The sequence below is a fragment of the Canis lupus genome, chromosome 27, assembly GCF_048164855.1.
Source record: "Canis lupus baileyi chromosome 27, mCanLup2.hap1, whole genome shotgun sequence".
Lineage (NCBI taxonomy): Eukaryota > Metazoa > Chordata > Mammalia > Carnivora > Canidae > Canis > Canis lupus.
Genome location: NC_132864.1, coordinates 28,952,731 through 28,977,631, shown reverse-complemented (window position 1 = coordinate 28,977,631; position 24,901 = coordinate 28,952,731). Strand labels below are relative to the sequence as shown.

The following is a 24,901-nucleotide window of genomic DNA, read 5'->3' as shown; positions in this document are numbered from 1 at the left end:
GCTCAGCAGTTTAGCGTCACCTTCAGCCCAGGGCCTGATCCTGGAGACCCGGGACTGAGCCCCATGTCAGGCTCCCTGCATGGAGCCTGCTTCTCCCTCTGCCTGTGTCTCTGCCTCTCTCTCTGTCTCTCATGAATAAATAAATAAAATCTTAAAAAAAAAAAAAAACAATCACCAATGTGAGCTCTAGAGTCAGACCCCAGGATGAATTCTGGCCCTGCTTTCATCAACAGTGGAATGAGGAGCAGTATGGCCTCAAAGGATTCTTTGGAGAATTAAAATGAGATGATGCAAATAAAGTAAACACCACAAAGCCTGGAAGGATAATATGTGCTGAATAACAGTGTTTATTATCATTATAGTCGACCCTAAATAACACGGGTTTGAACTGCACGTGTCTACTTTATTATTTTTTTTAATTTTTATTTATTTATGATAGTTACAGAGAGAGAGAGAGAGAGAGAAGCAGAGACATAGGGAGAAGCAGGCTCCATGCACCGGGAGCCCGACGTGGGATTCGATCCCGGGTCTCCATGATCGCGCCCTGGGCCAAAGGCAGGTGCTAAACCGCTGCGCCACCCAGGGATCCCACGTGTCTACTTTATATGTGGATTTTTTACAGGACAGGACTGTACATGTATTTTCTCTTATGATTTTCTTAATAACACTGTCTTTTCTCTAGCTTACTCTGTTTTAAGAATACGGTATATAGTACATGTAACATACACAGTATGCGATAATTGGCTGCTTATGTTATCAGTAAGGCTTCTGGTCAACAGCAGGCTATCAGCAGTTAAGTTTTTGGAGAGTCAGAAGTTATGTGTGGATGTCTGACTGGGCAGGGGGTCAGTGCCCCTCACCCTCCGTTGTTCAAGGGCCAACTGTATATATAATAGGACTTTCATCAGTCACTGCACAAACAGAAACAACTTGATCAGAAAAAGAAAACTAGAATAGCATTGAGTTAAAAGAAAAAGTCAAAGGCAGCCACCTCAAAAAACTGGGTTTAATTCCAGATATTAAAACATCGATCTCTTACATCTGGTGAGCACACAGTCTACTTTCACATAAGCATCTCACATGGGAATCAAAGCTCTTTGAGGGAGGCACGGATGGGGTTATTTTATGTGACAAAGAAGAAATCACCAGCTGGTGAGGTTAAGGGCCTTCCATGGGGGCAGAGAAGATGGAACCAGAGAGCACAAGTAAGCTCTGGGGTGGCAGATTCTCACTTTGTGGTTTTGTTCCCTTTTCTCATAGGACCAGTCTGGCGAACTGAACGGAAGTAAGATTAAAGAATGACTTCTCAAACACATTAGTCCCTCAACACTCAGTGTGCCACGAGGCCAGCCTTTGAGACAGTGGCCAGCCTCTGAGGGGTGCCACTGCCCTCTGACTCGCGCTGGAAAGTGTGGCTCGAAGTCTCGCCGGAGAAGACACGTCATGTACTCTTCAAAAGCATTACTGGCCAACTGAGTGCATTTCCAGACCGTGTCCCACCCTTAGCTCTTCCCAGAAGCAGGGAGGAAAAGTCAATTTGAAAAAGGATATTTGTTCTCAAATTCCTTTTTACTTTCAAGACCACTTTAAAGTCCTGTGGCTTGGTCATGCATTTTTTCTCTTACCAGAGAGGCTTCATCACTTTCAATTTTTAAAAAATCATCTTAAAATACAAACAGATCTCTTGTTTATCATAGTTGATGCTTTAAAACGCATGACAAAGTTAATTAGCAACATTTTCTTCAGATATTTAGAGGTCTTGACAGAGATAAAAGTTTTAGAGGTGGCTAAAGGGAAATGGTCCTCTATTCAGATTAATTCAGGAACTATTGCTCTTTTACCATCACAAGGAAAAGCTGAGAAGCATCCAGGCAGGCTGACTACGTTTTACATTTGGATAAAACTGTGGCTTCACTGTGAAGGTGCTATGTACACCTCCATGGGAGTCTCTGTGGCCAACAACACTGTTCTAAGGGCCACATATTGCCTGTGGCACCTTCTGAGAGGATCTGCTGCTGGATGGGAACAGGCTAAAGGATCCCTCCTCTGACTGACTTCCGTGAGGCCGAGGAGATTCTCTCTCCCAGCAAGCTATCATTGGGATTTCAGTTAATGAACTACAAGCACTGGACTTACAGGATTCTGTAAATAGAGATTAAGGCAACCAGCAGCTTTTGGGCCACCTGAATTGAAGAGTGAGTTGATTCTTCTGGTCCACAAAGACGAAGAATGGATGCCATCCTGAAAGGCAGAGCTGGGAGACCATGTGGCCCCCGAGAGAGATGGCAAGAGTGAGTAAGTACTCTCTTCCCAGGTTTTGGGGACGCAGGAGGGGGGTTCGGCAATATACTCCCAATATCTTTCCAATAAATTCTTTTTGCTCAAGTTAACTTGAGTGAGTTCCATTCCTGGCAATCAAATAACTCCTGACAAAGATAGAAAGCATACCTATTACAACAAAAGCTCAATTTGAATACAAATCTTCAGATGGCAATTTATATAAGAAGTCCTGACTGTTACTGTGTTTTCTATTCCAGTGCTTTGACCAGATCTGGGATATTTGTTTAAGAAACCAGAAGCAAAGTTCTTATCTTGCATTTTGGAAAACTTCCCCAGCTCTGTAGAATTCCTTTTACTTTCTTATAAGTAAAATCTGTTTCTTCAGAAATGAAATGCAGTGACTTTGCTTATTTTAAGTCATTTAACCTTATTTTAAGTCATTGTGTTGTGTTGAGGGACGCCTAGGTGGCTCAGTGGTTGAGCATCTGCTTTCGGCACAGGGCGTGATCCCAGGATCTGGGATCGAGTCCCACATCGGGATCCCTGCAAGGAGCCTACTTCTCCCTCTGCCTATGTCTCTGCCTCTCTCTTTCTGTGTCTCTCATGAATAAATAAATAAATAAATCTTAAAAAAAAAAAAAGAACTTGTATTGAGACCATCTTCTGCCCCTGGGACTTCACAATGGTGTCTCAGTAGCTGATTTCTTCCCTCCATGAGAGCAAGGAACAAGTTCATATGAGATGATGCCCCTGATATCCTATCAGAGTACAAATCATTTCAAATACTTCCTTCAGAGAATTGATGGGTTAAGTGTAGACTCATCCACTCTCAGCCTTGAGCAGTGACCAAAACATATTGTCCTCTGTCATGTCCATCTACAGCTTCCATTCTGGATCTGGCAGCTGCCATCTTGGTCCAAGTCCTATCCCAATATGGCCCCACTATACTTTTTTCTTTCTAAACACCAGCTCTCCTTTGTCAGTCACACTAATTCTGAAAGCAGCACTATTCATGTCTGAGTCTCCTATCAATTTGTCCATATAAATAAGTAAACATAGACTTTTCTTCCCCTGTGAAATTTTACCTTCAGGGGAAGGTAGTGAGAATTCTTAAGGATTTCGACTCTCACACAGCCCTGATGTATCACAGTGGTAGTTCTCTTTTGGTGGGAATTCTTTCTCCAAAACTTAATTTCTGGTGATTTAATGTGGTAGAGAGTCTCTAAAGGAGACTCTAATAATCTCACTCCTCCCCATACATGTGGATTGCCACCTACTTTAAGAATTGGCATCAATTTCCTTTGTCCTAGGCTGGCCTTGTGACTTGCTTTGATTGACAGAACGTGGTGGACTTATGAGTTCATGCCTTAAGAGGACTGGCAGTTTCTGCCTCCTCTCTCTTGGAAGCCAGCCAGCCACCATGTGGCTGAGCCACATGTTGGAAAGAGTGGTCCCCAGGTAGAGGCCGGAAGTCATCTTGGATGTCCTAGCCCCAGCAGAGCCTCCACAGGAATGCAACCACCTGACTGAGCCCAGATGAGAGTAGCAGAAGAACCACCAAACTGAAACTCAGCCAACCCACACGAGCAGAAGAAATGATAAGCTGTTGTCTTAAGCCACAAGGGTTTGGGATTGCTTGTTATGAAGCAACAGACAATTGAAACACCTTACTTGACAAAAAGTCAGTCCAAGTTCAGGAGGAATGATACAGCTGTGTCTCTGGGAAGAAGAGCTCAGTTTGTTGACTTGAACTTTTGTTTTTCAGGGACACCACAAATATCCCAGGCAAGGAACCACAGAGTCATCTTTGACTCTTCCTGCTGTCTCATCCCTTATATATTCTACTTGTCATCAAGTTGTCTTCTTCCTAAATGTTCCTAAATGTATCTTGGATTTAACCCTTCCTGTCTTATCTCACTGTTGCCATCACAGCTCAGACCCTGATCCCCTGGATTTAGAAATCTGCACCAGCCTCCCCTCCCCAGATATCCTTCCTCAAATCCATCCTGTAAATGGACCCTGAGCTCATTTTCCTAAACTAGGACTTTCCATGTGTCAGTCTTCAACTCACTAACTCTGGCTTTCGAGTTAGTTTTCAGGCCTCAGCTGGTCCCTCCCTGTCCACTCCTCTACTGGGGCAATGTGGTCCCCAGCCTCCTCCCACCCCTAAAAACCCCAGGTCCTTCCTCCAAGTCCCTTTCAGGCTGTTCCCTGACCTGGTATGCCCTGATCCATCCAGCCCTATCCACCTTTCTCTGTAATGATGGCTCCAACCTCTACAACCCTACCAAGAGCCCTCTCCTCTGCAAAAACTCACAGTACTCCATCCTCTAATTCAATCATATTTATGTAACTGGTAGGCTGGTCTCCAATTTCTTCCCATGTTTATAACTCAAATTCCTAATTATATCATAAGATTGACAGTAGGGATTCTTTCTTATGTTTATGTATATTCCTTATAGGCAAGTGCTAGTGTATAAAGGTTTTCAGTAAAATCATCCTTGTTGATCTGAATGGTTTTCCCTTTTTAAGTTTTTCGTATGACTTACCCAACTGTGCTTTAGAACATTTTGGAAATACAGTATATATCTGTCATTGAGGAAAATGTCCATTTGGTTCAGAAAGTCTTTTTTTTCCTCATGGAAAATTAAATAATATCTACTGCCAAAAACAAAGAACAATCGAGTATCCACCAGATCTGAAACCATAAAACTGTACTGTGAGAACAAATGCTTGGGCCTCTGGCGTTCCCTGACTGTAGTGCCACATCAGGCCCCAGGGGAGTGGCTGCCGCAGCAGCTGAGGCACACTACTGAGCCCCATGGCTAGTCAGATAAAAAAGGAATGGACAGAAATAACACACAGGTTAGGAATAACCTATTTAGGAATTGCATGGTGGGAACATGCCAGCAGCAGTCCATTCCCTAGGGAAAGCACAGGCCACCATAACACCTGCTAGAACTTCCATGCCCACCATGGGCTGAGCTCCCAACTTAGGGTTGTGTGTATTTTACCCATTGACTCTTCAAAAGAATCCTAAAAAGCACAAATGAGGAGACCCAAGGCTCAGGAGAGTCATTTTGCCAAAAGCCATGAAACGATTAAGATTCAAACCTAAGCCAATGTGACTTTGACATCCACATTCTTTCCAGTAATTTGTGTTGTCTTTCTTACTGGAAGAGACATGATATCACACCATCAAGAATATTTAATGAGCATTGTTATGGCCTCTGCTGTGGTAGGTGTTTCGGGAGATTGCTAAAATATATGGCTTGGGGGAAGGGGAAGCCACCCTAGATTCCATCAGCACCCTCCACAAATAAACATAGCACCCATGTAAAAAGAGAGTACTTGCTCCTCAAATGAAGCTTCAAGAGAAGTCTCCTTTGCCACCTTAAGTCTCTCCTTCATAGAAATTCCAGAGCTACCCCTGCTCCTGTCTTCAAACAGCTTAGTTTGGTTGGAAAAACAAAACTACTCACATAAAGCAAGAATGAACAGTATGAAGCAGGATTCTGACATACTCTAATTTAATGCTAATCTAAAAAGGACTCAATGCAACAAACACGTTAAGTAATTGTAATGACCAGAGAGAAGAGGTGCAAAAAACGAGTCTGCATAATTTATATTATTAATGTTCATTTCAATATTGCTTTGGCTATTAGCTAAAGTTTGGGGTTTCGTTTAGCTGTAAAGTGTTAATGATGCACCCAGATGTATCTTTTTTGAGGTGAACTTCACCCTATGCAATGAAGACTTGGTGTTGGGAAAGACCCCCAGGCCTGGGCAAGGCTGCTGATGCAGTGCTTCATGCCAAGGGTACAACTCCAGGGAGCCCCTTCCCAGCTGAGAACAGCTGGGCTGGGAACACCCGCGGAGACATCCCAATATCCTACAGAGCAGTTCTGCTGTGCAGCGAATGTTTCCTGGATACCATCACAGCCTGTTGTCCTCCTGGGGCTTGGGATTTCCCAAACTCAAAGAAGACAAGAAAATGACTTAGAGCTAACAGCTTGAACTGCAGACCCTCTGTCGCCACTGACTTAATCCTTTGGTTTCCACAATGTCAAAAAGGCACTCTTAATAATTTAGCATACTATCAGAATTTCAAACTCTAATTCCCAAACAATCCACCAAGAAAATTCTCAAGAATGACCTCAACAGTAGCCTGGATCCATCCCAGAGCCCCCGTTTTCAAGGAAATAAAGGAAATGGGGCTGTTTTCAAGTACTAGAAGGAAAGGGCATCAGTCTTGCCATTAGGAGCCCTAGACCCAAATCCAATTTAGTTTGGAGTGAAATCCTCATCAGATCACCCCACCACTCTAGCCTCATTGTCTCATCCAAACAATGGTGGGTGGGAAGTGGACACGGCCTGCTTTACAGCACTGCTGGAAAGGTTAAATGAGGTAATGTGAATATAAGTGTGTTGTTTGTTTGTTTTAAGATTTTATTTATTTACTAGAGAGGGAGAGAGGGAGACAGAGAGACAGGCAGAGGGAGAAGCAGGCTCCATGCAGGGAGCCCAACGCGGGACTCAATCCCCAGTCTCCAGGATCACGCCCTGGGGTGAAGGCGGCGCTAAACCGCTAAGCCACGGGGCTGCCCATAAGTGTTTTATACCTAGTAGGTACTCAAACATAGCTGAAATAAAAGCTCAAACATACCAGCATCACCACTGACATTAAAGTGCGAAAAGTGCTAACAGAGACCAAACATTTTCCTTGACCACCACTACCAAAGTGCCTTGGCTTTTTACTCGAGCTCTGAACATAGCTTTAAAACCTCTCTTAGGGGTCATGATTAGGAGCATTTTTGTAAGGAACAAGAAATTTGTTTTAACAAGGTCAGGGTGTCACATAATTAAAAGGAACTTCAGCCAGTGAAGTCACCAAAGGCCCCGTTTTGTAGAAGTGCTGTGGCTGGCATCCTTTTAGGACTCCTGTGTGTGAATGATGCAATCTCTGGAGAACTTCTCAGGGATTAAGAGGGAGAAACTACCCCAAATCCCTAACACAGAAGCTTGAGAAGCTATGAGAAACATTTCCTTCTGACACTCCATATTCTTCAGCCTTATCACCGTCTTCCCAGGGCCAGTCCAAGCTCCATACCCAGACCACAAGACCATCATCCATTATCTGGCCCCACTTAATTGTTCTCAGACCTCATCTCTTGTCCTTCCTTCTTAAAATTTCTATCTCAGCAACACTGACTTTGCCTAGGAATTCACCAGTGTGTACATGCATGCACCCTGTTCCTTTTACCTCCATTGCCCTCCCTACTCCACCCAACCCTAACATCCACAACCTGGCTACTTCAGGTGTGATCCTACATCTCCACATTCCAGGACTGGTTAGGACTGCAGAGTCTGTAGCTTGCCCCATACCTACTGAATCACAATCTGCATTTTAATAAGATCCCTATGATTGTACTACTACTACTACATTTTCATAAGGAAACTTAAAGTTGGAGAAGCCCAAGATCCCACCTTTCCCAGAAACCCTCTTTGATAACCAGTAGCCCCTACCTCCCACCATCCCAGGACAGACACCCCTCCTTCAATGTTCCCAAACTTTTGCTCATCTCATTTATTACAGAGTATCTTGCATATACTTATTTGTCTATATGTCTGTTTTTGCTTCCCACAGGCTATAGACCACATCATCCTTGTGTCCCCTGAGCTGTACAAGGTATGGCATATGGTCAGAGCTTAAAAACTGTCATCTGTCACAGCTGGTAATAAACTCCTTGTGATTTTCAACTTTAATAACTTAATTTTTATTTTTTTTAAGATTTTATTTATTTATTCATGAGAGACAGAAAGAGAGAGGGGCAGAGACACAGGCAGAGGGAGAAGCAGGCTCCATGCAGGGAGCCCGATGTGGCACTCGATCCCTGGACTCCAGGATCACGCCCTGAGCCAAAGGCAGGTGCTAAACCACTGAGCCACCCAGGCGACCCATAACTTTAGTAGTTTTAATAAGTTTCATAACTAAAATTTTAATCACTAACTTTATTTTTATTTATTTATATTTTTAGAGAGGAAGGGGGTGAGGGGCAAAGGGAAAAGGAGACAGAGAATCCCAAGCAGGCTCCATGTCAAGCACAGAGCTTGACTCAAGGCTTGATCTCATGACCCTGAGATCATGACCTGAACCGAAACCAAGAGTCTGACGCTTAACCACTGAGCCACCTGGGTACCCCTAATCACTCACTTCAATAACTAACTTAGAGGGATGCCTGGGTGGTGCAGCAGCTGGGCAGCTGCCTTTGGCTCAGGTCGTGATCCTGGGATCCAGGATCAAGTCCTGCACTGGGCTCTTGTGGGGAGCCTGCTTCTCCCTCTGCCTGTGTCTCCTGCCTCTCTCTCTCTCTCTGTGTGTGTGTCTCTCATGAATAAATGGATAAATCTTAAAAAAACAAAACAAAACAGGGGATCCCTGGGTGGCGCAGCGGTTTGGCGCCTGCCTTTGGCCCAGGGCGCCATCCTGGGGACCCGGGATCGAGTCCCACATCGGGCTCCCGGTGCATGGAGCCTGCTTCTCTCTCTGCCTGTGTCTCTGCCTCTCTCTCTCTCTGTGTGTGACTATCATAAATAAATAAAAATTAAAAAACAAAAAAACAAAAAACAAAACTAACTTAGATACCTGTGAGCTATGTGCAAAAGTATCACAATTTAGTTTAATAGGTTAATCACGTTACACATTGAACCCAGATACTTTGAAGATTGTAATTATGTATTTTTTGAAGTATTTAAAATATTATAAAATTTTAAGATATCCTGGAATTTCTTTTTTATAGTGGAAAATTTCAAACACACACAAAAGCAGGAAGGAATAATGAGCCTCTTGTCATCCAGCATCAACAAATATCTTTTTTTTTTTTTAAAAAAAAAAAAAAACAAAACATCTGGTTTCATCTATTTCCCTCATCTGACTCATTCACTCTTTGGGAGACTAGATAATTTTAAAATAAATCCCAGATATATTATCATTTCAACCACAAGTATTTCAGTATGTATCTATAATTTCAAACAACTTAAGAACTTTTTGTATATATATATATCTCCATCATGCCATTATAATACCTAATAAAATTAACAGTAATGCTTAATATAATCTAATACTCTATGTTCAAATTTCCCTATTTCAAAGATGAATTTGTATAATTCAAATTCTGCAAATGAGTTTGCAGAAATCAGGTGAGTGTTTTATAGCAAACAAAAAATCGCTCTCAGCAATGAGAAGGTAAATTACTTATGCCCGTGGTTTCAGGCACACGTTGGCTATGTGAAGGAAATTATATTTGCCTTTAAATGCCACTTGCAGGTTTCCCTCCATCTCACAACTAGATTACTTAACTTTTACAAAACTGTACCAAACTTTTATAAAGAATGTAGAGGTAAAATAGAACAAATCAAAAGCCATGCTGAGGTCCATTCAAGCATGTCCTTTGAAAGCAATGAAACAAATCGGAATTAGAATAGTAGGATGATTATTTAACAAAAAAGAGACAGGCAAAGAACAGATATTAAGCTAAATGGTTTTCCCAAGAGCCAAATCAACAGGCCTCAGAGTTGTAGGGGATAGGATCTAGAGGGATGGTAACCTTGATGACTTTGAAATTTGCTTTTAATGATCTGTATTTTTTCTGTCTGCAATAGGAACATGGGGTTTCTGAGAAACATACTGGCACATGTGGTTTGAAGAGCAAATCCAATTACCTCTCCTGTTAACAGTAAGTTCTGATCCATGCTCCATAGGTCAAGAGCACAGTTCAAGTTTCTCTTTGCCCCGTTTGAATCATACTTCATCACTGCCTTCCCGCTTGTCTTAGCTCTGTCCATAACATGCCGACAGGCAAAGATTCCAGTCTCCACACAATGGCCAGCCATTCAACCACATTCTGCTTTGTCCCTAAACATCCACTCCCCCGGCTCCTGCCGGGTCTGTTATATTCAGATATGAACTTTCCAGGAATCTGATCATGTCACAGGCCTTTTCCTGTACAAGTTCAATGCTAATCATGAATAGTGGGCTTCACACAGAGGGTTAGTATTATTCATGAAAATTATGACTCCACATCCAGAAATAGGGCAAAACTGGCCTAAAATAGGCAGGGTGTATCTCCATCGAGTCCACTAGGCAATTACCAAGGTCTCTTGCTTCACACAGCACAGGAGTTTTCAGACACACTAAGGAGCACAATGTTCTGCCAGACTTTCTAGGTGTGAGGCTCAGCTAGATGGGGAGCCCTGGTGCCCACAGAGTGAACGGAAGGGTTTTCCAAAGAACCAAAGCCAGGCACTGTTCCCTCCCCCACATCCCCAAAGCAGGTATTCCCCAGCTTTCATTCTTAACCTCTGTAGGTCTCCCTACCCAGACCATTTCAAGGCCAACTTTAGAAGCTTTGAAAAGGCTACTAAAGGACCATAAAAAAGGAAATGATATTTAATTTTCTTTTTTTTTTTGGAACAGTAAGGCACATCCTGCAAATATCAGGAACTGGAAGGGTACTAGATGGGTTGTACCATTTTTCAGTAATTCTCTCTTCTGGAAGTTAGTTTCAGTGACCACATGAGTCGGTTCCCACTGGCCCAAATTATATTTTATAAATGCAAGTTCAGGATTATCTTCCCAAATAAAAGCAGCCAGATTGAAATCCCCTCTCTGCCATTCCTAAGAGAATGACATAGGCTAGTAGTAAAAGACTATCTTTGTGTAGAACAAATGGACCGAGGAAAATCTGCTTTCCTCTCCCCCTGCCCCTTTCTTCTTTACATAACTAGAGCCAAATGAGATGTTTTTCATTTTAAAAATTTGATTAAGCAGACTGAGCAAAAGCCCATTCTGCTGGTCTTTACTGTTTTCTCAATTTTGGGACTGAATCAAGGCATACTCGGGTTGGAAGGATAGTGAGGCCAGGGCCTCACTGCCAGGCAGTGGTACCATTTGGAAGTTTAACTTTTGGAAGGTGAGTGGTGGGGCCTGCAGCACTGGTTCAGGGGATGGCCCTTCCCCATGAGGCAGCAGAATTCAGACTGCTGTGGTGGGCGTGAGTTGAGTGAGAGGTCCCAGGTCCCCCGCAGACTTCCCATATTACTCTATATGCACAGCCTCCAGTCCTCCTGAGGAGTGAGGAAGGTGGCAGGGCAAGGAGTGAGGATAAATAATATGGAAAAAACAACCCAGGTAGAATTATTATGAATGCACGATCCCTTTCCTCAGCTCTAGTAACTAAAAAAACCTGTTCCCCTTGGCATATTTGGAGATGTTACGGGGGCTCAGTCAGTTAAGGATCTGATTCTTGATTTTGGCTCAGGTCATGATCTCAGGCTTCTTAGATTGAGCTCTGTGTTGAGCTCCATGCTAGGCGTGGAGCCTGCTTAATATTCTCTCTCTCTCCCTCTGCCCCTCCGACCCCTCTCTCTCAAAAAAGAAAGAAAAAAAGATCTGACGAACACTACATTAATAAACTCCTTCCAGTTCTGGTTTTGGATTCTATACTTTAAGCCTTCCTATAATATTTCCTACCTTTTTTTCAAGTATCTTCCTAAGAATCCCTGCCACCGCACATATTCCCTGAGGGTCATGGTATCTTTTTACCTTTGTACCTTGTATATAATAAACACTGAATAAACAAATGAATGAAGGCAACAGCTAAAAAACAGGCATTGGCATAAAAGGCTAAAGAAACTGGGTTTTTCATAGTAGAGAGGGATGAGGTATGAGTTATCATGACAACAGAACATCTTTATGCTAACATGAGGAAAAGGACAATCACACTGGTGTTGGAGGGGATCAATGAGGTATTTCCCAAATACCATTTTTCAGGGGAGATAGTGCATCAAATGCAAATAATAAGTAGTGTCATAGTTTAGTTTTACTGTCTATAAAGGATTCTTCATTCATTCTAGACAATTCATTCCCTAAAGCGTGAGGTAGTTTTGTTTCCCTGGCGTTCTACTGAGCTCTTGCCATCTCTCTATCCATGAATGAATCCACGTGAGGAAATTAAGTAGAATTAGAAATTCTGGGTGGACTTATCCATTAAGGGAACGGGTCCTAGGGAAACCAGGCATTCTATTCCTGAAAAGCCTCAACAAGAGGAGGAAAATCTTCAGCCCAGGATGGCTTCTCCTTTCACCTGCTTCATGAAATCCACCTGCCTGAACAACCTGCCCTCTGGGAGTGGCCTTTCACTCTGTACCCTCGGTGCTCAGTGTCCTGAAACCTGCAGTGGGTGCATGAGAGCCTTACTCTGGCAAGCAGGAATCTCGCAGTACTTCCAGTAGACACCGTCCTCGTGCTCTGCCACATAGCACCAGGGGCTCACATCTCCATCTGGATTTCTGTCGGGGCAAGGACACACAAGTAACATTTCTGTCATGTTAAGTCAACTGGTCCATTGCTTTTCAAGTTTACCAAAATGGAACTTGTCAACTTCTGTATTATTTCTTTTTTTTTAAATTTTTATTTATTTATGATAGTCACAGAGAGAGAGAGAGAGAGAGAGAGAGAGGCAGAGGGAGAAGCAGGCTCCATGCAGGGAGCCCAATGTGGGATTCGATCCCGGGTCTCCAGGATCGCGCCCCGGGCCAAAGGCAGGCGCCAAACCGCTGCGCCACCCAGGGATCCCCCCTCTGTGTTATTTCTAATAATTGGTATGTATCTCAGTGCTATTTCTTTTGAAGAGAAAAAGGGGGGCACCTGGCTGGCTCACTCTGAAGACCATGCAGCTCTGGAACTCAGGGTCATGAGTTCAAGCCCCACATTGGGTGTAGAGATTATTTAAAAAAGAAGAAGAAGAGGGATGTCTGGGTGGCTCAGCGGCTGAGCATCTGCCTTTGGCTCAGGGCATGATCTCAGGTTCAGGGATCAAGTCCCTTTTCGGGCTCCCTGTGAGGAGCCTGATTCTCTCTCTGCCAATGTCTCTGCCTCTCTCTCTCTTTCTCTCTCTGTCTCTCATGAATAAATAAATAAAATCTTTTAAAAAAGAAAGAAAGCAAGCTAAGCCAGTTTCAGTCAGAACATGCATTCCTATGATCCTGATACCAACTTCTGATGCAGCAGCAATATGTTTTAAAGGTTTAGGTAACATTTCTAAAATGCTCTTTAAGGTTTTTCAACTCAAGAGTGCCCTGACAATAACGAGCCATCCTTCTGAAACAGACTCCAAAACAGCCAGGGTTACCACACACACAGAAAAGCCTTGCCTCTCCTCGGCGTTCTCAGCTCCCTTTCTTTCGATTCAGAACACTGGAAACCTGACACTCCGGTTAGTCCGGAACTGGGCATAAAGACCCTGCAGCGGGAGCAGTGGGGCCGCCCCTATCAGGCCTGAGACGGATAAACCTATTGTGAGGCCCAGAAGATAAGCCGCCCTGAAGCACAAAGGGTCCTTTCAGTTTTTGTGCCCAAAGGCAGGTGCCAGCGCCAACTCTGCTCTTCCCTGTCCCTCTGCCTTCCCCTCTAATCCAGATCCGTCGAGCTCAGAGAAGTGCATTCCCATCACTCGCCATCTCGCAGACATCTCCACTGCGATGAGTCTGGCACCAGAGCACAAGACAAACATGGTGTCGGATGTCAGCCGAGAAATCAAAGCAGGAAAACTTGTACAAAGCCCTTCTTTAAACAGTTTTTCACTGTCATCTTCCTCCCTCTATTCAGTGTACAGCTTTGATGTAGTATTTGGTAAAGACCTTAGAAAACAACTGCTTGTTATCAATGTCAAAACCATTCTGAAAAGCATCAGAATAGCTTAATAAAGAATAAGCAAATTCATCTTGGATTTCACAGCAGTGCAAAAACAAAAGGCCTGGACTCACTGATGTGATGAGAATCAACATTTCGGCCTCCCTTTTTTCCTGAAGTAGAAACTGGTAGTTCAGGTCTGGTACATTCCATCAAGTCAAAGGAGAGGCTGCTGCTGGCCAGGGCTGAGGAGAAAGATGATTCCCTCCAGGCTCTCACAGTGAACTATGTGCATTTCTGGGAGCCTGTGTAGGGCTGGGTGCTAATCTGTGAGAAAAGACTTTCTTTTTCATAGGAATTAAACCTCTTTGGAAATTTAAAATTTACCTTAAAGTCGGGCTTAATCCAGGAGCTTTTTTTTTTTTTTAAAGGTTTATTTATTTATTCATGAGAGATAGAAAGAGAAAGAGAGAGGGGGGCAGAGACACAGGCGGAGGGAGAAACAGACTCCCCATAGGAAGCCCAATGCGGAACTCGATCCAGGACCCTAGGATCACACCCAGGAGCCAAAGGCAGACACTCAACCGCTGAACCACCCAGGTGTCCCCCCAGGAGCTCGTCTTAGAAGTCGTGTTTGATAGAAAGCAACAGAATAATAGCATAAACTAGTAGCCCACTACCAAGAGACACTTTGGAACAAGAATTTAAGTAACGTGTAAAAACAAACAAACACACAAAAATCCCAAACACTGGTTTCTCTTCCCAACCCAACCCAACTATTTCTATGAATAGCAATAGAGAAAGAAAGAAACCAGAGATAGAGTGAGGTTAATTGCTTTAATTATGCAAAAAATATTTTAATGAATATGTATAACTCTGAAAGTAAAATGTAAAAGAATGAGTTGAGTGTGTGTAAATTTTAACAATAAAATGCAACAGATAGCAAAATGTGAAGTAATACGAACTCTTACCTCTGGGAAATGGGGCTTGTCGAGGATTTCAGGGGAAAGTTGTCAAATGAGAGACTTTATTTAAGCAATATTCATCTATAATTTTTGAGAATTTTTTTGGAAAAGCTTTTAACATTTTTATAGTAACAAATAAAAAATAATCCAACAGCAACTGTGGGGAAATGGCCAGTTGGAACAAATTAGAGCAGAGGTAAAGGAGAGAGCTATAGGCACAGGGGTAACCTGGATGACAGGCCTGGGACTTCAAGACATCCACAAGGGTCCTCGAGTGTTAGCAAAGGTACATAGAGAGAGAGGGTAAACAGTGTGGCCCATGCAATGCAGGTATGAATATGGTGGCTCACCTGGGTTGACAGTACCATGGTTGAGATTCCAACATACTGGTAGAACCAGGGACATAGCATATGGCTCACAGTGTAGCTCAGTGATCATTTCTCTCTGTCCTCATGGCTCAAGAGGCTGCCTTTGTACCTGTCCTAATAATAACTAAATTCGACACAGTGCTGAACCACGAGTCACATTATCAGGATCTTGAGTATAAATAGCTTAAATGTAGCTATAACTGAAAGTGCTTAGAATCTTTCTTTGCTCTTGTCCCTATAGACCAGTGATTCTTTTTTTTTTTTTTTTAAGATTTTATTTATTTATTCATGAGAGACACACACAGAGAGAGAGGCAGAGACACAGGTAGAGGGAGAAGCAGGCTCCATGCAGGGAGCCCGACGTGGGACTCCATTCCAGGTCTCAGGATCACACCCTGGGCTGAAGTCGGTGCTAAACCACTGAGCCACCCGGGCTTCCCTAGACCAGTGATTCTTAACTTGTTTTGGATCACTGCTAACTTTGAGAATCTAATCAAAGTCATGGATCATCTCCGTGGAAAACTGCAAGTACACATCTGAAGCACCTTGGATCTCAGGTGAAGTTACCAGACTCTTGTATCTCAGGTGAAGATCTCAGGTAGAGTCTGCCAGAGTCAGATAGGAGGTTAAGACCAAAGAAACACCTTATTCTAAGGAAAGAAAGGAAACATCACAAATCTAATGGCTATAGCTGCTCCCAGAGCAAGGTTATTGTGGGTTGGCAGGAGGTGGGATAATGTAGGACAACTTCCTTTGCTCAGAAGCAGAGGGAGGTTTGGATCACAGATGGTGCTCTGCTTGACCACCACATTCACAGTAGCTTAGAAAGCTTTGCTACCTATTGTTCACTGATAGGGCCAACTAAGAAAGCCCTTCCCAAGAGACATGTAAGTGATTGTACAGGAAAGCAAAGCTCTGAAAGCCTTTGTATCAAAGCAATCTCAGTTGAAAAGAGTGGTAGACTCTGTATGTGTATGTATATACACACATACACACACACACACACACAAGCAAGGTGTGGGAGGAAGATTTTTAAAATAGTAACAAGAAAGGCTTTCTGAGTTGGCCAAGAGGAGACAAAGAAGCTTTCCGTAGTTGTGAGCTATGCTGGAAGGGACTGGAAAAGAAGGTCAAAGATTTTCTTTTTAAAGCACTGTGTGGGGGGATCCCTGGTGGCGCAGCGGTTTCGCGCCTGCCTTCAGCCCAGGGCGTGATCCTGGGGTCCCGGGATCGAGTCCCGTGTCGGGCTCCCTGCATGGAGCCTGCTTCTCCCTCCTCCTGTGTCTCTGCCTCTCTCTCTCTCTCTCTCTCTCTCTCTCTGTCTATCATAAATAAATAAAAATAAATCTTTAAAAAAAATAAATAAATAAATAAATAAAGCACTGTGTGGTCCCATCTTACCTGCAATAATTATGCTCGCCTAGGCCCCCCTCCCCATTGGGGTATTTCAAAGTGTTGTATGGATGCTGGAAAGTCTCGTTCCAGAACAGGCATGGCTTCCCGCCTTGTAGCGCCGTCCAGTTCTGCGTTCCCCTATAATCTGCACCATTGGCTGTGAAACATTCTAGGAGAAAGAAAAGACAGGGAAAACTAATTTTCTGGCAACATCCATAGTCTCCTCCCTCTCTGGTCGATGTTTTATTTGTTTTGTTTGGACTCAGCTGGAAATGGATAGCGTCTTGCTAGATCCTGGACACCACGAAATTAACACTGCTAGGGCTGAGTAAATCTGAAATGCAGTCCCCTCCAAATGCTGGGCTAGCCTTGGCATTAGCTTGTCTATAGACACTTTACAGATACTTTTCCCCTAAAGTATACAGATCCCAACTAGGATATAAACAGGGAGCTGAAATGTATTGAAGCCCATGAAGTGAACCAGGAAACCCCCAAATCTGGGAACAGTTGGTAAGAGCCATCACAAGGGATTCTGGGTGCTTGGAGGGGGGCACTGGTCTCGCCAGTGTCTCTGTGTGGTAACTAGAACCAGGTCACCAGCTGTAAGTGAGCTCTCCCCTACAGTCTGAAAGGCTGCACTGACACTTGGATTTAATAAGACCATCGGATACAGCAACGCTTTGGAATCCCAATCACACAAGTCTGGGAATGACTCACATTCCCTGGTAATGAAGAACAGTCCTCCCAACACTGTTTTAGATAGAGATGCAACAGAATAGATAGTTAACAAGAGGGAACAGGGGCCAACTTGGCATTTTCTCTCACCTCTTTCCGAAATTCCTCCCTACAAGACACACTGAATATTATCTCAGGTCCGTTTAATAAAATGACAAAATCCTTGCAGGTGCAGCAATGTGCTTCTAAAATCTGCTTCTCAGACTTTGGGGGGGGGATGGGAACTGAGGCTGATAGGATTTCCCCCCACATATTGCATGCATTAAATTCACAGAGGTTCATGAGAAAGGCACAGTACAAAGAGCAATTTTTAAAAATTAGCTTAGTTGAAACTGACAGATAGAAATACTTCAAACACTTCTTTAAGATGTATCACTAGGAACCTGACAATCTGGGGGAGTTACACTGACATTCTCAGCTTTCTTTCTTTCCTTCCCCCGGCATGCACTGACCTATAACTTCCGGTATGAAGGACTCAGCCCCGTCTCCAGAGCAGTGCATGTGCCTGTTCCAACCTAAGCATGTGAACAACATGAGCACATCTACATTCTAGAAGATATTTCTTTTTTTTTTTTTTTTTTTGGTTTTTGGCGATATTTCTTTTAATATTTAAAATCTATCCACAAACCATCTCTCTTCCTGTACCTCCTTCCTCCCTCGATCTGGGCCCTTTGTTTTGTCTGGAATAGCACGGTTTTATGGACAACCAAAATAACCTGGATTTCCAGGCCACACAGAACATCATAGCAATTTATCATGCTTGGTGTGACATTCATATGTTACAGTCAGTGCAACTCATCAGGTACCAAAACAACCAAACACTCTACCCAGAGTGTGCATAAATACAAAAGTTCAAAGGTAATTGAAGGAGGCAGCTCAGTGTAGCATAAAATACACCGAACCAAGAGGCAAAGCTCTGGTTTCTTGTCCTGGACCTGCTGCTGGCCAGCTGTGCGACCTTGGATGAATTGCCATTGTCCACAGCACCAGTAACGCTTATGTGGTATTTTACCATGTGCCAAGCTCTGCTCTAAATGTTTTATAAATATCAATTTCCTACCAATCTGGTGGGGAGATCCCTCAATATCCCATTTTACAGTTGGGGCAACTGGGGCACTCAACCACCCCCTACAGTGCCTCTAAAAGGACCCCTTCAGATCATCCTTGCTTTCCCCATACTTTTCCTTACCTCACTTCCCCTCATCAGCAAATCCTGTTGACTTTCTTAAAATATATACCCTGAAAATGCCCTCTCTTTCCCATCTTAGGTGCCACCACTTTAGTCTTGTTCACCATCAGAGGATAGTAGAACCTTGTTCAGAACTCACAGCTTCTATTTCCATGCTCCTGCAATCTGTTCTCTGCACGGTGCTCAAAGTTCCCAGGAAAATGTAAGCACTGGGAACAAAACCCAAACACTTCATCCTTACCTGCAAAGCCTCAGTGATGTGGCCCCAGTCCTTTCCTTTCACGGCACCCTAAGCTCTTCTAGTCACTTGCTATGCTCCCGCCACACTGGTCTGTTTCTAATTCCCTAAACACACCATACTACTTCCTACCCAAATGTTCTACCCCTAATACCTCCCAATGCAGACTAAATGTTACCTCCTCAGAAAACCCATCTTCACCATTTCCACTCCTAGATTTTTGTCTTTCATTTGTTTGCTTCATAGCATTTATTATCACTAGAAATATATATGATCTGCTAGACAGGAAGAAATATTCTGTGTGTGTGTAGAGTTTGAGACTCCCGACTCCAGAGTAAGAGTGGGACCTGAAACCTGTATTTCTAAAAATCTGCCTAAGTGCTTCTGTTAAGTAATTTGGCTTGGGAACCACTAGACTAGATGATTCTAACTGCATCAAGCCAATCTTTTGCCGATTGCTAGAATTTTATTTTTTTATTTTTTTTTTTTTTTATTTTTTTTTTTTTTTAAATTTTTATTTATTTATGATAGTCTCACAGAGAGAGAGAGAGAGAGGCAGAGACACAGGCAGAGGGAGAAGCAGGCTCCATGCACCGGGAGCCCGACGTGGGACTCGATCCTGGGTCTCCAGGATCGCGCCCTGGGCCAAAGGCAGGCGCTAAACCGCTGCACCACCCAGGGATCCCCGATTGCTAGAATTTTAATTGCTATGTGTTAATACATCTTTTATCTCCTACCACAAGTGGTTGAAGAGTTGCCCGGGAGCCAGAAAGGCCAGCCACCCAATGGAAGGCCTTAGGAATAGATAGCAACTTGCAGGATGGTGGGGTCAGTGTTCCCAGAGGCTCAGATGACTTGATTTGTAACACAAAAGAATGTGGTGGCTATCCACACCTGTCAGTCCTGTGAATGGGGATAATGTGGCATCTGAGAGGGGAATAATAGCAAAGTGCAGGTTTGTTTGCTTCAGTGTGTTTCTCCTAGACTCAAATCTTCTTCTCAGATGCATTAGGGAAACAGAGAATATACCATATTTTATGATTATTTTTTTAATGGGTTTGCCCAGTGCATGTCAATTGTGGAAAAAAACAAGGAAAACAGGGGATCCCTGGGTGGCGCAGTGGTTTGGCGCCTGCCTTTGGCCCAGGGCGCGATCCTGGACACCCAGAATCGAGTCCCACGTCAGGCTCCCAGAGCATGGAGCCTGCTTCTCCCTCTGCCTAGGTCTGTGCCTCTCTCTATCATAAATAAATAAAAATTAAAAAAAGGAAAACAAATGTGAATATTCTGGATTAAAGTGATGTGCGCATCTTGATTTCATCACAATACCAAAGGGCACAACGAGGACCCCTCCTCCCTCATTGTCTATTGCTGTAAAACTGACATATAAGCTTTAGCTAGATAAGAAATGGCTTAAACCAATAAAAATAAAATATCACATGGCCAGCTGTATATTTAGGCATTCAGTGAAAGGGAATGAACAAAGGTGATAGATCTCATACCTAGAATATCATTTATTAATCCATTCAACAAGTATTGATTCAGTACATACCATGTGTCTGGCACTGTTCACAGCACTAAGGCTATATTGGTGAACACTGCAGTCATGGAGCTTACACACTAACAGGGGATCCACACTTATAACAAACCAATCAAATTCATATCAGATAGTGAGGAATACTATAAGGAAAAATGGAGTAAGGGGATGGAAACTGACTGGCAGGGGCTCTCTTTTAGAGAGGGTGGGCCAGAAAAGGCCTGGAGAGAAGGAGGCATTTGAGCAGGGATGAGGTCAAAAAAGAGGAAACAGGGGGATCCCTGCGTGGCTTAGTGGTTTAGCGCCTTCCTTTGGCCCAGGGCGAGATCCTGGAGTCCCGGGATCAAGTCCCCCCCCCCCCCCCCCCCCCCCCCCCCCGTCAGGCTCCCAGCATGGAGCCTGCTTCTCCCCCCTCCTGTGTCTCTGCCTCTCTCTCTCTCTCTACGTCTATCATAAATAAATAAATAAATCTTAAAAAAAAAAAAAAAAAAGGAAACAAAACCATAGAGACAATGTGGGAAGAGCAGTACTGGCAATTGGCACAGCAAATGGAAGACCCCTGCGGGACCCAGCGTGTTTGGCAAGTTTGGGGAACTAAAAGGCAGCTCCTCTAACCAGGATTAGGGTGAATGGGTGGGAAGTGAATAGGAGGGGGAGGAGAGAAGCCAGGTCAGGATGCACAAGGTCTAGAGCGTTACATAAATCAGATTTTGGCTTTTGTTCTGAGTGTAAAGGGAAGCCAGTGTAGGGTTCTGAGCAGAGAAATTACATGATCTGACTTATCTTTTAAAACAACTGTCTAGCTACTGGGTAGAGGAAGAACTTTAGAGAGGCAGGAACTCAGTGGGGAGATCAAACAGGTGGTTATAGCAGAAAGACAGGCTAGAAAGGATGGCCTGGACCAGGCTGGTGGCTGAAAGGTGGTGAAAAGTGGCTGGATTCTGGATGTGCTTTGAAGGCAGAGCCAAAAGTATTTGCTGGAGTTTTGAATATAGGGTCTGAGAAAAAGAAGAGTCAGCAGAACCCCAAGGACATGGGCCTGAGAGGAAATGCCATTTACTACAATGGAGAGGGCACAAGAGGGGCAGAGTACCTTGAGTGGAACCCAGGGTTTGGCTGTGGATGGGTTAAATCTTAGATACCCTTCAGAACACTGGGTGGAGATACACAGGAAGTAGATGGCTTGATGAGCCAGGAGCTAAGGAAAGAGGCCGAGAGAGACTGGAGCTAGAAATGTGGCAGGAACAGCACGGATGTGTGGAGAGAACAGGATTACTGTGTGTGGAGAGAGAAGACATCTGGGGCTGATTCCGGGGGCCCTGCAACATTTCAGGCAGGGAAAGAGGAGGGCCTGGCACTGATGAGTGAGAAAGTGCGGCCTGGGAAGTGGGAGAAAAGCTAAGAGTGTGTGCGTCTCGGAAGTCTAGGGAGAAGGTGTCGGAGGAAGAAGGAATAATAAACTGTGAACACTGAGGAAACTTCATTTCCTCATTTTCTCTGGCTAGATCCCAATTACCTTACAGAATTCATCTGTTTGACCCTATCCCTCCATGGGAGAACTCTGAAGGTTTTGTTATGGGGATTGAATGGAAACAGCCCTCAAGTTAAACATAAGCCTGACAGAAATTTAGCAATATAGCAAAAAACTTCGATGAGACTGGCATCAGAGCGCCCAGAACACTAATTCCACTCTTCTAAGTTGGTAATTCTTTATCTTTTCCTCTATCACCAAAATTCTCCAAAGTATGGCATATGACATTTATTTTTTAAATTGGAGATGCTAATTTTATTGAAAATTCCCTTGAGATAAGTAGAATCACATTAGGATAATCAAACCTGTGGTTGAGGATCTTGAGCAAATGATTTTATGCCAACCATTTTCTGTAGGACCTGCTACCCTATGAAGGCCTGGAGGTCATGTCCATGGTAGTAAGATCTGTAGGCAAAGACTTCATGTTTGGGTGAAAGCTCAATAGTCCTTCATTGCTAATAAAAGCTAGCTGGAGCTTTCTCTTTTAAAGCTATTATTGAAAAAAAAAATAAAGCTATTATTGTTGGTTATGCTTGGAATTTCGAAGGGTTGGTTAATAAGAAAATACCTGATGTCACATATATTCTAAACTTTGATAGTTATACCTCAAAATCCATAGGATCTCACATATTCACATGCTGTATGTAAAAGTATTTGAAGATTTCAATAATTTTAGAGGCATGAGCTATAGAAGACCTAGAAATACCAAAAAATATTTTCCACATTAAAATTCTCAAAGTCAGTCTACCTCTTGGAGAATTGTTTGAAAAATAGGGACCTGCTCCTCAAACAAATACCACATACACAACATTTACAATTTCAGAAGCACTCATGGAACCTCTTAAGCCCTTCTATGTAGCCCCAAGATCCATGAAGTCTAAGGACCCCCTTAATAAGTGATAGCTAAGGAATACACAGACACACACAGAAACTTATAGGATTGAATATTTAATTTCAAGGGTTATGGAATAGTTTAAATCGAATACTGTTTTGCATGGAAAGCTTCTAGCAACAATGTGGTACAGTTTGGAAAGTGCAGTTAGGGAGACTTACTTGGTTTACAAGCTACAGGTACTCAGCTAACCTCTTTGAGCCTCCATTTCCTCACTTATAAAATGGGGGATTAGGTTAACTACAGCTCAGGGCAACTGGAAGAATTGGAGGATGTGCAAGTAGGTGCCAAATAAATTATTATTATTATTATTATGTAATTATAAATTTTTTTAAAAAATCAAATTTATTATACATTTGAGACCATCCTGATCATATATTTCATTCTGGTCCACAAAAATAGTTATCTATACAAGGCAATATAATCAGAGTAGGTAGGCAGTTCATCCTATTATAATTCTTTTTTTTTTTTTTTTTCCTATTATAATTCTGTTTAAAGTTTTCAGGGTACCATCACCATCAGGATACCATCAGGATAGAAAATATATATAGTGTGAGTTCTGTGCTGAATCCACGCATTCAATGAATAAGAAGTAAGGTTGGGGGCGGGGAGGCATAATGAAGCAAATAAATTTTTCCTAATCAAAATATCAACTGTAAGTGTGATGAAACACATCTTTGTTTATATGTTCTAATGAATTATATGACCCAATATCTGTACTTGGGGCACGTGGGTAGCTCAGTCGGTTCAGTGTCCAACTCCTGGTTTAGGCTCAGGTCATGATCTCAGCGTCATAAGACGGAGCCCGCAGTTGGGCTTCATACTCAGCGAGGAGTCTGCTGGAGATTCTCTCTTTCCCTCTGCCCCTCCCTCTGCTTGCACACACAAGTATTCTCTCTCAAAATAAATAAACAAATCTTTAAAAAGAAATATTTGTACTTATTATAAGTGAGGAAAATGTTAAGTTAATACAGTCCCAGGCAATTTAACTCTGGCAGCTTGTACATGCACAGTATTTTTAAAATTCATGCTTAAAATATTATAATGAGACATTCTTTTAAAATAATTAAAACTTGACATATGAGATAGTGGTAGGAAAGCAGCAGTTAACCAAATGACATTCTGCTCCTTGATAAGATTTAATAAAGTTGAAGAATATGTTCTCAAAGAGTCTCTAAAACTAGATCATTTCTAATTACACTATTTGTCTGAAACCATACTATTGAGAAACAGAAAAATGTTCTCATAGTGACTCTAGAATATTCCTAGTTTTCTGGTAGAATTACTAGTTGGATCTCTATTCATGATGTCTGTGAGAGTTGCTGTTTTTTTTTTTTTTTTTAATTTTTATTTATTTATGATAGTCACAGAGAGAGAGAGAGAGAGAGAGGCAGAGACACAGGCAGAGGGAGAAGCAGGCTCCATGCACCGGGAGCCCGACGTGGGATTCAATCCCGGGTCTCCAGGATCGCGCCCTGAGCCAAAGGCAGGCGCCAAACCGCTGCGCCACCCAGGGATCCCAGAGTTGCTGTTTTTAATTCATCAAAGTTAAGTGTCTGTTAAGGACCACATCAGCATCTCTAGTGATTCTATGTTGGAAGAATTCAGTTGGTTTTGACCCAGTTTGGAATCAACATGAATCAATAAACACTAAACTCAATTATGGCATCTTAAAATAAGACAGTAAAAACATTTTCCAATGGGAATATCTTCTGTTCCTTTAAAAATATCTCTAAAAGCTAGTAAGTGGGTAGAATTATAGAAATACAAGGCTTAAAAAAAAAAAAAAGAAATACAAGGCTTATGTGGAAAAAGCTCCTTTTAATATTTGGAGGGCAATATAACAGTATTGTCAGATGTCTGCTCAACACAACTACTACTCTGCTGGATTTCTGGTATAGATTGGTGTTCACTGGGAACTTGTAGGTACATCTTCAAAGTTCACGTCCTGGGAAAAACTGCCTTTTGCACACAGACACTCAAAAGCACTACAGGAATGCTTATTTCAGTTATGTGGAGCCCTGAAGTAAAGAGTAAAGAGACACATGACTGTGGGAAGGCAGTAGTACCCAACATTTT

The 24,901-nt window shown here is 42.9% G+C and overlaps 1 protein-coding gene across 5 annotated transcripts in view; it reads right to left on the bottom strand.

The window, feature by feature from the left end:
• KREMEN1 (kringle containing transmembrane protein 1) overlaps positions 1-24,901 on the bottom strand; it is a 74,371-nt gene that overhangs the window by 37,855 nt on the left and 11,615 nt on the right. For all 5 annotated transcript variants that reach the window (XM_072803096.1, XM_072803097.1, XM_072803094.1 and 2 more), the window contains 2 exons: positions 16,707-16,869; positions 12,539-12,630 (listed from right to left, as the gene is read on the bottom strand). In XM_072803096.1, the coding sequence (XP_072659197.1) occupies positions 12,539-12,630; positions 16,707-16,869 (255 nt within the window). The remainder of the gene's footprint in view (positions 1-12,538; positions 12,631-16,706; positions 16,870-24,901) is intronic.